The 14,062-nt window shown below is 47.6% G+C and overlaps 1 protein-coding gene across 2 annotated transcripts in view; it reads left to right on the top strand.

Annotated features, from left to right (window-relative positions):
- Positions 1–14,062, top strand: part of LOC144827656 (gamma-aminobutyric acid receptor subunit gamma-4-like) — a 2,222,498-nt gene that overhangs the window by 2,038,433 nt on the left and 170,003 nt on the right. For both annotated transcript variants that reach the window (XM_078685892.1, XM_078685893.1), the window contains exon 7: positions 1,186–1,338. In XM_078685892.1, coding sequence (XP_078542018.1) covers positions 1,186–1,338 — 153 coding nt within the window. The remainder of the gene's footprint in view (positions 1–1,185; positions 1,339–14,062) is intronic.

The following is a 14,062-nucleotide window of genomic DNA, read 5'->3' as shown; positions in this document are numbered from 1 at the left end:
GCTTACTTTAGAAGTGTGTGAGTTGCAAAGGAGGGTGGGGGGAATTCACCATTGACATCGCCTGTGGTGTTCAAGTCCTTCCAAACAGCCGACTGAACTTATTGAGTGGCCATTTCAGATCAATGCATGGGGCGGCCTTACCATCTCTCGGCCATATTCCACTGGTAGATGCGTGCTACACAAATACCAATAACATGATGTAACATATCAATAAGATAAATAAATAATTCAGAAGACAGGACAAGCAAACCGTTACTAGCGAGCACCTGGGGTGGAAAACAAAGTGAAATACGGATGTGCCCAACCTCCTTTTAGCTGAAGTTGAGGACTCCAAGGCCTTGTCATCATGGAGAAGCGGCCCTCAGAGGGTTGGGCCCCCTTTCAACTGACAGGGGTGACATGCCCTTACACCGCCTTCTTGCAGGGTCAATTCAACCTTCTCTTCTTCAGAAGTTGGCGAATTTAAAATAAGTAACCACAGTTATTTACTTTACATAGAAATAGCGCGAGTGAGGTATGAAGCTGGTTTCAAATATTATACAGGAGAAGGCAAAGTCATACTTGCAGATGGTATTTTGTCATCTTTTCTAGAGTAATTAGCAAATTGGTGAACTACATGTTCCTGTGGCTTATTACCTGGCAAATAATGATGTGTTTTCAATAAGATTCAGTTTTGTATTCTTTGGTTACGTCACAAACCCTTGTGAAGGTGTCTTTTTCAGACTATTTTGCACAAGTTGCCATGCAATGTGTAAACTACCTACAGCATTTCACACCTCCCCATTGTTTATTTAAGAATCAGGCTTGTGTTACACTATCAGGTAGTATAGCTAGAGGTCAGCAAATTAACATTTTAGTCTCATATGTATACTATTTATTTTTTTAATGACTGAGTGATGGCCACTTTTACATTTTTCTGATAGTCTTTGCAACGAGGTATATCAATATCATTTTTAAGGACAAGACAAACTAATTGGAATATGTTCCAAGGAATGATTTAAACACACTGGAAAACAACGGACACTGAAATATTGTTCATTCATAACCCATAGCAAATATTTGAGGTGCTTTGCTTGTACTCATATCAGGAAGCAGTGTCTAGTTATTTCTTAATTATACGCTAAGTGAGTTGCATTGAATTAATTACACCTGTTTCTTTTCCCTCTTTTTCTTCTCTCTTCCAAGGAGATTACATGGTGATGACAGTTTACTTCGACCTAAGTAGACGGATGGGCTACTTTGCTATTCAGACCTACATCCCCTGCATTCTGACTGTGGTCCTGTCCTGGGTTTCTTTCTGGATAAAAAGAGACTCTACACCAGCTCGAACATCTCTCGGTTAGACACGTTTATCATTATCAAAATAATACATTTCTTGCATGCTTGTTGCAGAACATCGATTACAATGTTTAATGTCTGACGTAAATATAGTGTCCTTAACATGGCTTACAAACATATTGTCCTGTTAGCTATACATTTTCTATTATTAGCTCCAGTGGGGTGATATTTTTTATAAAAAAATACTTCCTCAAACGATGTTATAAAAATGATATTCCGTTACCACACCTTGCCTTGTTCTGTGCTACATAGCAGACACTAAAATGCATTTCTCCTCCACTGGCTATTTGAAGATTCACAAATTAATTTACATTTAAACACTTTACATTTCTTGTTATCATCACTATTTGTATTTACCTTCCCCAGTCTATTGTTCCCAATAATTCGCCTATACATCCTACTATCAGCTTTTGGTAGCTTGTTGATGTTGATTTATCTGTTACCCTTGCACACTCAGCCAAAGGAAAAAAAGATTAACTATTAGAAGTTTTTCATCAGCTTGAAAGTACATTTTAGTTTGTACAAGTTTCTTGGTGCCTTCCAAATGAGCATTCCACAGTCATGAAATGAGCCTCTTGGATTTTAAAGTGAAAAATGAATTCAGTGTAACTTATGAAGCAAATGTGCAGGAGTGCTCAGTGTGGTTAAGACCAAAATCAAATTTTTGCTAGCAAGATTTTGAGCCAATGGGTCCGGCTTTAGAAATGTTGGTGCAAGTTGTCACATTGCCAAGAATAAAATGAAAGTAGAAAATTGGTATGGCTAAACAGTAATAACATCATCTCAAATACTGTCCACCCTATCTGACAGAAACATCTTGAGGTATCTAATTAAGCAAAAAGCACTAAGCGCCAACAAGAGACATCTGGTTATGCTGGACAGGGACAAAGTCAAACGTTTAGGTCGACCGCAATGGAGCATGGGCTGGCTACAGTGTCCAGGTTAGGCATGCTGAGCAAAAATACCTTAATCCCAGTTGCGTTGAAGATCCTGTCAACAAGGAGGATGTGGGAATCAGCCAAAGCATTGTGTCGATGTACAAGCGATGAGTCAATGACTATCCTTGCAGTGGTGGCGATACACTGGTACTGGTCCGCACACCAGTGGCGATGTGTCGGTTCTGATGAGCACAGGGGATGCGATCCAGAGTTCTCAGTGTTGGCGTCAAGGCTGCCGTCGACAGAGATGTTAAGACCTTGAGCCAATGCAAATGTCATGCAGTGCTGGTTACAAAGGCGATGCATCAATCCTCGCAGCAGAGGCGACGTGCTGGTTCAGGTCACACAACAGGTGCAATGCACCTGTTCCATACCATGCAATGGCACAAATGCACCCATTCAAGAGAGTTTGCATGAGTTCTGACTGAAGCAAGCACCTCGGATCCACTTCCAAGGGCCTAAGCAGGGGTGGAACTAGAACTACTCCCAGACTTCGATGGGGGGGTGGGTGGCTAGTACTAAAAAGTGTTGGTGGGGGTACCATTTTGCGCATTGGGAGATGAGACAGCATTAGAATACACTTTTGGAAACCCAATAGGACCAGGTTTAATGCGCTAACGTGTGGAAAATGCATTTGTTCATGCCTCTTCTTTTCTGCAGTAGCACATTACAGCCAGATCTTTTGTCTTTGTCAATGCATTCCTCTGAGAGAGCAAGCACTGCTGAAGCTCAGAGAGTGTCCACCAGACCTAGGAGCATCATATGTCATGAAGGTGGTTGCTACCAAGTGAGTACTGTGCATGTCAGAAATGAAAGCACTGAAAGCTTACTGAAAAAGTGTCTTTTCTGATTAAAAATAACATGAACTTAATAATGATAACATACTTCCAGGGAACAATAAGGTATGTGTGGGAATCTCTATATGTGCCGAATGAAGTACTCCCACAGACATTCAGAAGTAGACTTGAGGTGTGAAGAATAAACTGGGATAAAGAAAATCATGGGAACGTCTATATAGCTGTTGCAAAATGAGGTTGCCTCATCAACAGTTACAAAGGAAGGGGTATCCATTGAAAATGATAAGATGGGTTCCTGTTCACAATGTAAACGCATGAACATGTTGCTAATTCTCTAGCATGAACCTAAGAGCAACAGAGCATTGCCCATTATGGTAGGTGATGGAAAATTATGCAATATTCTATTCATCAAGTGGTGGCTTGTTAGACGTGGCATCTTTGGCATGGTTTCCCCAGACTTTTTGCCTCTACCTCCTGTATTTTTTATGCTGTGCTGGATTTTTATTTTGCTGGTTTAGATGCTATGGGCACTTTGCCACTGCTGATCAGTGTCAAAGTGCAAGTGCTCCCTAGGGAAATTGTTATTGTGATTGGTTACCTATGATTGGCATATTTGTTTTACCGGTAGGTCCCTAGTAAAGTGCACTGAGTGTGCCAGGGCTAGTAATTCAAATGCTACTAGTAGGCCTGCAGCACTGATTGTGCCACCCACAGGAGTAACCGTAAAATGGTGTCTCAGGCCTGCCACCGCAGTGCCTGTGTGCAGTTGCTAATTGCTATGCTGACCTGACCAGTGTCCACACTGGCCATGCATAAGCCTTCCCTTTCTATACACATTGGACACCTCTATGGAAGGCTTGAGGTACCCCCCTGGGCAGGGTGAAGTGTATGTGAAAGGTAGATCATGTACTAGTATGGGTGACATGCTCTGTTAGTGAATTACAGCTATTTTCGTTTTTCACTATTGAAAGGCTATCTTTCCCATAGGCTATAATGGGGAATGCTGTGTATAATGTATACCTGCATATCTTCCCATAGGAGCAAGATAGAAAATGAAAGTGTCGTATCCCTGAACTCAGAATTTAATAACACATTCTTTAGGAAGGATGGTTTTTAAATCCTGTGTTTGAAAACAGCACTTTTAGAAAGTGGCTGTTTTCTTGTCTGGTCTTTCTGTGTGCTTTGGCCTGTTTGTGAATTGACTGTCTGGTTTGTGAGTGACTGGGGGGATGTATGTTGTTTCAACGCATGCTTTTACCACGCATGCCTTTACTACGCGGGGATTACAATGCAAGTCGTTACAACGACTTGCGTTGGGGGGCGCTGGATAGTGGAATAGTTTAATTTTCTATTCCAACTCCAGTCCCCGTGGATAGTAGGGAAAGTGTTGGATAGAAAATTAAACTATTTCCTATCCAACAGCGCCCTTCAGCGAAAGTCGTCGTAACGACTTTCGTTGTAATTCCTACGTTGTAATGGTAGTGCGGGGTAAAAGATTTGTTGTAAACGATGTTCCCCGACTGGGGCTGGGGTGGCTCCCAGAGGCTGAGTGAGTCATCCCTAGGCTGAATAGGTCCATCTGTATCTTGAGTGGTGGGAGGGGATAGCACCTGGGCCTGAATAGGGCTGTGCCTGCCTTCCACAATGCCTGCTCCACCTCCTTCTGGGTGGCTGACGACCATTCCCCTCTCTCTCAAAGGAAAGAAGAAGTCAAGTAAACAAAGTGCTCCAGGACTGACCAGAACTGGTTCTGACTATGCCAAGGCCTCTCTGCCCTCAGAGAACAAAGGGAATATTGGTATAAAAAGGGCTAACCAGACTTCAGAAAATTAGATCATCCTGGAATCAAGAAGGAACCTCTGCCAAGGAGAAAGCTGGAAGACTGAAGAAGGACTGACCTACTGTAATTCTGACCTGCAGTTGCTTTGCTGCCAAGGAGAGGGGAAGGACTTTGCTGTTGCTGTTTACCCTTGCTTGAAGAGATCTCCAAGGGCATGAGGAGAGCTGGCCTCCTGTTAAGAAGTCCCAGGAACAAAAGGACTTCACCACCCAGCTTCCCCCCTGAACCCTGCTGAGCAGCACTCTCTCCACTTCTTGGACTGTCAGGACAGAAGACAAACAATACTTCTCGGATCGCTCCTGAGTCCTGACCTGCGGAACCACTAAGTACTGTTCCCACCCCTGCTCTTATTGGTTTGCTGTTATCTCCACCTAGTTTGTTTTTTTATGATGAAGAAAAATGGTGTGCTTTAAAAAAAAAACTTGAGGGCGTGGTTAAGATGGCGGAGTGAGCGGGTGTGTCTTTCTTGTGCTCCCTTCTCGCCGGGCGCAAAGCATCTTCTTCTGCACACCCGGACCCAGACTTACCTGGTGGTGGTCCCGGGTTCTGCTTCACAGACGTGCCAGAGAGCCGTGGGTCGCGCTGCATACCCATGTCGGGCCTCTCCGAGGGTCTGTTGGGCAGCCTGCAGCTTTGGCGCCGTAAGTGTAGGGTCAGCCCGCGCTGCTGAGGCGGGCTGGTGCTGTGGTCTGGCCGCGCAGCTCTTCTATTGGCGGAGCAGAGACTGAAGCATCCCGTGTCATGCAGGGAAGCCTGTGAGCGGTCTTTGCACTTTTGCTCTGTCATCGCGGGTGATGCGACACAGAGCTACAGCGTGGAGAAGCCTGCCCCTGGAGCTGAGCAAGGCAGCGCCGGGCAGATGCTACGTGCATCCCAAGCCTACTGACTGAAATACCCCGGGCCTGCAGCAGTGGTTGGAGCCTTCTGAGACGTCGGGGAGCCAGGCAAGTGTCCAGTTGCGGCCCTCATTTTTGCTCTTTTGCTCTTCTGTTCCCGCGGCCAGCGGGGAGCCTCCACATCTTTGCCCCCTCCTCTGGAGGCTGGTCTGCGGCGTGCGTGCGGCCTAGCTGGGGCCTGCCACGTGTTGGGGCACTGCCAGGCAAAGAGGAGGCCTTCATCCTTGGCAGACTTCGGCGCACAGTGTCTCTGGCAGAGGGCCCTTGTGGATCTGGTGGGGGGGAGTCGGCTGCCCCCCCTTGTGTGATTGATTAGCCCCTGCGGACTTCCTAGGGCTCACACATAGTGGGCCTAGTGGTGCTGTGAAAGGCCAGGTTTATTGTGGTTGGGCCATTTTTCCTGCAGCACAGCAGATCTTCAGTATTTTTGCCCTGAGCTGCCTGATAGCTGCGCCTTGGTGTGTGATTCGATTTGGTTGTTGGAGAGGCGCTTGCTGGCTGGGGTCATCGTGGATGGCGTGAGGACCTTTTGGCAGCTGTGGTGACTGGGGCGCAATCGGGCCTTCTTCCTGCTGCGATTGATGTTTAGGGCATCCGCTCATAGCACGTTCTGGTTGCAAGTCCAGCGATGGCTGCTTCCAAAGGGAGAAAGGATAGGTCAGTGTGTGACCTCCTCTTGAAAGCTGCGGGGGGCTTGTCAGGCGCTGGCTCAGTGCCGGTGGAGGGCAGCCCGGACAGTGCTGTTACCCGGGAGTTTTTGGAGTCTCTCTTTGCCTTGCAGAGGGAGGACATTTTCACTGTCAAGACTGACCTGTAAGCGGATCTCCGAGAGGTCAGGCGAGATGTGGACGCGGTGGGAGAGCGTGTGGCCGCATTGGAGTACTCTACGGCGGCGAGGGACGAGGAGATTGCGGCGCTTCAACAGGAGGTCCTGAGCCTGCAGGAACAGCATCTGAACCTCAAGACGCACACGAAGAACTTGGAGAACCATTCCCGGCTGAACAATATGTGCATTCGGGCGGTCCCTACTGGGGCGGAGGGAGAGGATCTTGTGGGCTATGTGCAGGATCTCTTTCGCAAGATTCTGGGCTCTTCCTCGGATTCTTCGATGAAGATAGATCGATGCCATCGGGTTGGCCCCCCCATCCGTCGAATCACCCTCCTGCAGACATCTTGACATGTGTCCATAACTTTACAGTAAAGGAAGAGATTCTCCGAGCAGCGCATGCTGCGCAACCTCTCCACTTCATGGATCACACCACGCAGATTTTTCAGGTTTTGGCAGCGAGAACACTCCAGAAAAGGAAGGAGTTTCGCCCCCACAATCACAACTCATCCGCGCTCACAGAACATTTCTTATGCTTGGGGCCATCCTTTTCGCCTCATTTTTCGTCCGGAAGGGAAGCTCATACAGGTCTCTTCTATTTCTGAAGCCTGCAAAGTGCTGAAGTTGTCCCCTGATGAGCTGCCCTCCCCTCCAGATGCTGCAGTGCCGGGTTCACAACGATCGGGATGACGCGGTCCTCGGTACGCCCGGCCCACTGATCAACTTTGCCGTGACCCGGCCACTGTCCTCAAGGAGCGCTCTGCTGTCATTCGGACCCTGACAGGAGCAGATGGAGACTCGCTGGACACTAATGACTGAGGGTAACGTGTGTTGAGGTTTTATGCAACTTTATGGGCCTGGTGGGGGCGGACGGGATGCTTTTGTTTCTCAGTTGGAGATGATACTTACTTTCTTGGCAGTCTCCTTGGAATGCTGCCCAACATCTATGTTGGACTCTGTGATGTTTTGTTGTTTGAGGGTTGGTTTGTTTTGCTGTTTTGGGGGTGGGTGGGTCCTCCCTATGTTGAGATTTTTAGTCATGCATGCTCTGCTCTGTTTTACTTGCCTGCCTTTAGTCACTCTGTCCTTGCAGTCCTCCATTCCTTCTTGGGTCTCCTGGGCCTTCCCTATAGGGCCTATTGGTCCTTTCCCCTTTGATGTCAGGGGCCTTAATGATCCCACTAAGCGGAGGGCGGTGCTGTCATTGCTTGAGAACGTGCGGGGGGATGTGTGCCTACTTCAGGAAACACACCTTTTCCATTGTGATACACATCGCATGCAACACAGGGCATTACCGCTACAATTTTGGTCCTCTGGGAAGCGGAAAACTGGAGGGGTGGCCATCTTGCACTCCGCGCATTTTAGGGGCTCGGTGGTGGATACGGTTGCTGAGCTCCCGGGGAGCTTGCTTGCTGTACGCCTCGGTATAGGGTGCACCACTATTACTCTAGCCTCCCTTTACTCTCCCAATGAACATCAGGAAGAATTCATATTTACTGCACTGGCTGAAGTGTTGTGTACACCTGACTCTCTGGTAGTGATAGGAGGGGACCTGAATTTGGTTATGGTTGCACAGGTGGATCGGTCTTGCTCGAGGTCAGGTGGGGCCGGTGCTATATCAGGAGCGGGGAGGGCTTGGTTAGATGATTGTGGGCTTAGAGATGCTTGGCGATGTTTGCCCCCTGATGTACGGGACTACACGTTCTACTCCGCGGCTCATAAGACCTACGTGAGGCTGGATCACTTCCTTGTCACTTGTGCGGTATGGAACTGCATCCAGGCCTCTTCCATAGATGCTCGCTCCCTTTTGGAGCATGCTCATATCTCTCTCAAACTTCGCCTTCCACACTCACAGTCGTCCTCCCCTCATTGGCGTTTGCGGGACTCACTTCTGAGATCCCCGTCGGTGGTGGAGGGTCTCCGTAATACACTGAAAGATTATCTACAGCTCAACGACATGGCTCCTCTCCCTTGGCTTCTGTCTGGGAGGCACTTAAGTTAGTTGCGCGGGGGGCTCTTATCTCTAGGGTGGCCTACAATAATTGCATTAGGCGTGAGAAACGCCAGGAACTCGAGGGTCGGGTGAGAGAACTTGAAGCCATTCATAAGCGCACGGGGCCCCTCGTATCTGGCGTCAGTTAGAGAGGGAGCTCCACCAATTGAAGCGTTTGGACCTGGATAGGGCTGAATATGCGATACTACGACTGAAACATAAGTACTATGTCGGTTCTAATAGGGGAGGCCGCATGCTGGCACACTGTCTCCGTTGTCAGCAACAGGCTCAGGCAGTGAAGATGCTCTGAGACGCCCATGGGTTGGAGGTGACGGAGGTTCGTGCCATAGCGGCTGCTTTTCAGGCGTTCTACGCGGGGCTGTATTCCGCCGAGTCCTCAGGCCTTCTTGATCCCCTTGAGTACTTGTGGAGTGCAGCTGTGACCCCGCTGCCCCACCAGGAGGCGGAAGGGTTGGAAGTTCCCATTCATATCGAAGAGGTGGTATCTGCTATAGCTCGGTTGCAACCTCAGTAGGCACCGGGCCCGGATGGGTTTAGTGCCCTTTTTTTATCAAACCTATTGTAAGGAATTGGCCCCAGTGCTTACCCGCTTGTTCAACTCCTTTTTGGACACGGGCAATGTCACGCCTTCTATGCTACAGGCCACGATATCAGTTATCCCCAAATCAGGGAAGGATCCAGCGCTCTGCAGTTCCTATCGCCCTATTTCTTTGCTAAACGTTGATGAAAAGCTGTTTTCTAGCATCTTAGCGCATAGGCTTAGCCCTCTTATGCCCGGCTTGATAGACCCTGACCAGTCCGGCTTCATTCTGGGGAGGCAGTGTGGGGATAACGTGAAGAGGATCTGCCATTTAATCGATAAGGTGCACAGGGGAATCCATTTGGTGCCGAGCGTCACCTTATCAGCCTCTATGCTGATTATGTCATATTTTCCCTGGCACACCCCCAGACTTCCTTGCCGGCCGTTGCCTCAGCCGTGCAGGCTTGGATAAGACAGTGGAAGCAAACTACTCCTCCCTCCTCTCTCGCATTAGGTCAGACCTTTCTCGCTGGAGGCGGCTACCCCTGTCCTGGTTTGGCAGATTAGACGCGATCAAAATGAATGTCTTACGCCAGGCTCTCTATGTCTTTCAGACTCTTCCCTTACAGCCTCCGTTGAGCGCACTCACGCGTATTCAAACAGAGATCGAGTGCTTTATCTGGGGTCCTAATTTACCCAGGCTGCAGAAAACCTTAATGAGTCGGATGGGGGGTTGGCCCTACCTAATCTCATTCTTTACTACCCAGCATCGATTTTGCGATATCGTCCCATGAAGGAGAAACATTGGGTATTTATGGATCAGTCGGTTGTGGGTAGGCATATCTGGAGGGAATGTTGGTTACCCAGGTCGGCGCGTGCATGGGGACTTTACTCCTCTCCTGTCACTCGCCCTACCATGTTGGCATGGGATGCGGTGGCACACCATGCAAATCTTACTATTTTCCCCTCCGCCATGTCTCCCATCTTTTCGAATCCCGATTTTCCTCCGGGCATGGACAGGGGAGTTGGCTTCCGTTGGGTAGACGGAGGATGTAAGCGAGTGGGGCAGTTGTTTGCCTCATCCCCTTCCTGGACCTCCGAGAGGACTATAAATTAACAGACTCAGATGCTTTCATTCAAGCCTAAATGTGTCACTGGACGTCAGGCCCCCTGGTGAGACGGTGGTCTGCAGGTCGTTGTTGCCATTTGAGAAGTGGCTCTTCATGAAAAAGGACGACCGCAGGCTTATTTCAGAACTTTACACCTTTATCACGCCTGGGTCAGGGGGCATCCATTCTGCGGGACAGGATCGGTGGGAGGTAGAGATTGGGCGCACCTCGACAGATAAGGAGTGGGAGGACATTTTCTATAGATCGCACCATTTTGCACACTCAATAGGGCACGCAGAAACTGCATACAAAATAGTTTCCTACTGGTACCACACTCCGGCCCGGCTTGCTAAGTGGAACTTCCAGAAGGACGGCCTCTGCTGGCGTGGTTGTGCGTGTCCTGGGACCCTTCTTCACTTACTATGGAATTGTCCCAAACTAACACGATATTGGGACACCGTCCTCGATGAGATTGATCGGGCCTTTGAAACCACTATCCAGAGGCTTCCTGCTTACACCATACTGGGCCTTCCCAACGCTCTGACTTTCCCCTTGCGTTCACTTAAAGGTAAACAGATCTCCTTGGCCTTGAATGCTGCACATCAGGTTATCCTGTCGCCCTGGAAGACTGACAGGATCCCTGATCATTCCCACTGGTTGCTCCAGTTGTTGTCCCTCTTAGGTATGGAGCGATTGTCTATGGCCCTATTAGGGGACAAATCTGAATATTCTAAGATCTGGGCTCCTTTCATAGCTATTTTGTCTTTTGAATTTCGGGAACTAACTTGCCCTATCTATTTACATTTGATGCAATTGATCCCTGAGGGTGGGAGGGGAGAGGTGTGGCGCCGCGGCCAGGGCGACTGACGCTGGAATCTGGGGATCACGGTTCGATCCCTGGCACCGGCGGCAGGTTAGCCCAGCACCATGTGACACTGGGCAATAGCTCGCTTAATCTTCCCGACGGCCCCCAGCGCCTAGAGACCCTTACGGGTGATTGTGCGCTATACAAATGTGGACTTTACTTTACTTTTACAGCGGTGCAGGATAGCCGGTCCTAACGTCTCTGCCCTGTGGTCACTGGGTTTGTTCCTCTTTGCGGGCACCTGTGGGAGGGCTTTAGCTCATGGGTGGCTCACCATGGGGGAGGAAGGGTGGGATGGGGGGTCTGGGGTTGGATGTTTGGCTTTTTGGTTAAGTTTTCGTGTATCTCCCTTTCCCTTCTCAGTGTATTTATCCCTTAAAGGTAGTCATACCTGCTTTCCAAGTGCTACAGAGTGTTTTACGGGCACCTTTCAGTAGGGTTGGGTGGTGCCCTGGATCAGGCATTGTTTTTATCTTTACGATGCTCTGCTTGCCTTTTCTCCAAGTAGTATTACGCAGCCGGCCTCAGTTGGGTTGTAGGCGAGATGCTGTGTTATATATAGGTCTGATGGTTGATTGGCCTAGTATCGTGCTTTCTTTGGCATGTTTGTTACTTCGCCGGCCCACAGGGTAGTAGGCGCTAACGCTCTGTACGTTTTTTTTTGTCATGTGTACTGCCAATAAACACCGATTTAATTCCCCCCCAAAAAACTTTATTGAAACTAGTGCTTCTGAACTGTCGTATATTTCTTAAACCACACACATGTGTAGTCCCTGGAGTTCTTCAGTCATTTTGTGTTTTAATTAACTCAAATTCCCTGATTGTTTTTGTTAAAACATTCTAAAATGTTGATACAGTGTAATCTCAGTGATGGAGAGCAGTCGCTATTTTAAATGCAACTTTCATCATGTGGGGCTCTTTGCTGAATTATATATCAAGTTCTTTCAGTTTCAGAACACTATTAATTGCAAGCTCAGCCAGTTAGAGTACAGCGTATGGTGAATGATCACATCAACTCGTGAGTCTGTGAGGTTCTAAATCCATTCAGTTTAACGTTGTTCTCTAAAAGGACATCTTCTGTCTTTTCTCATTGACATTTTCTGGTTACGAATAATAAAAAATCAATGTCAAACATTTTCTGCTTCCATCACTTTCTGAGCGATAGCTCCGACTCTTTGTATCAGTGGTATCAGACTCAGAGACAACAGTAGTTTGTGTAATATTGTTTTAATCACTATTTTAATCTTCTTTAAATGACTATGACATAGCACTTGCTGACATCTCCCAAAAAGACACATTAATTCTGGGATTGCACCAAATGAAAGTGCCATCTTGCGAGCTTGATGCAATTTACGGAACTTTTTCAGCTTCTCATTTCGATGCTCGTGAGAGCCAGCGATGCTCCCTGATTATGTTCGCAATCAGTCAGACATCTACAAGAAACAGCTTGCACACATGAACCTTCAAACTAATTTATTATATGTGCCTGGCAGAGGTGTGCACTCAGAAGGTCAGAGACAACGCTGCGACAACAAAGTGAGTTAAATTAATCTGTTCCACAGCAGGCTTTAAATATTTTATAGGGGTGAGTGCACTCGTCGTTTAACTCCACTCCGCCAGCTGTTCAGCTGAGTATTTTTTACCACACTTTACGCTCCGAGCAGAGTGCTGAGTGACAAAACTCCATGAACTCCACTGGTGGAGTGGAGTTTGCTGCCCACCCTTAATCACTACTCTCTGCAATGGTGCTCAGATGCATACATGGAAGAGCTTAGCTATGTCTGCCCAGGTTCACAGTACTATGTATGCAGGAACTCAGCTCTAGCTCAATAAAAGTAATTACCTATGGGTATAAGGTCTTTGCTCTATCCGTGCATGAGTTCAGCACTATGTATGCAGGGACTTGGGTGCCTCTATGGCAGAGTTCTACTCTATCTGCAGATGAGTGAGTTCAGCTCTACAAGATGATAAGTTATGTTTGTTGCAGAGCTCCACTCTCTGTTTTCAATGGAAACTATTTTTCCTTGTGGAATTCAAGTCTTCTAAGTCTTCAGCCTATCTCCAGAAGAGCAACCAACTTCCTCTACTTAATTAAATAGGCACCAAAATGATCTGCTTGATACCAAGCAGACTTCACCCTTTTGAATTGTGATGTTTTAATTGACTCTGCACAGCAGGAGTTTGGGCATATAGTGCTGGTCACTATTTACCTTGTCTCAATGGCACATCCTCTTTCTTTCCAGAGTGGTTTTTATTGTGAACTTCTTCTTGATGTTCATTGCTTTCATGTCATTTGGTATGTCCTTTTGTTTTACAGTTGTAGTGAGGAAAATTAGAAAGAACAGGGAAGATCAGGATGAGACAAGGAACCAATGTTAATTATGAAACTAGACAAAGGTGAAAAGTGTGGGGTGGAAAGTGGCAGGTTGACAAAAGGAGTGGAATAAGAAACATGGGAGAAGGCAGTGACGTATGGAGAGGGGCACAAAGGGTACATAGGGCTGGATGAACAGTGATGAGATCCAGGTGACTACCTATGGGCAATGTAGTAGAAGTTAAACTGCACTGCAGCACATGGGAAGGAAACAGTGGGATTGAGCAGAAAAGCAAAGTTGAAGAAAAAAAAACGTTGAACTCTTGTCTCTGAGCACCAAGTTTGAGCTTTAAAACAGGGTGACTCTGAAAAGAAGGCAGTCAGATGGACCATGTCTATGAAATAGTTTGTTAACCCATCGGACAAACCCATGGACTACACATACCGGTTTGGATCCTTCGAGATTTGAATGTGTCTTGGATTTGGAGAAGGCAATCTTCTACCATTTGCATTAGGTTTTCTAACCACCAGCTGCCACTTGTAGAGACGGGAACATTGATTAAGAGGTAGAGCACATGAGGACACAGCAATCTGGGGGAAACCAT

This window comes from Lissotriton helveticus, chromosome 4_1, assembly GCF_964261635.1.
Source record: "Lissotriton helveticus chromosome 4_1, aLisHel1.1, whole genome shotgun sequence".
NCBI lineage: Eukaryota > Metazoa > Chordata > Amphibia > Caudata > Salamandridae > Lissotriton > Lissotriton helveticus.
Note: the sequence above shows the minus strand (reverse complement) of the source record. Positions and strands in the feature narration are given on the sequence as shown.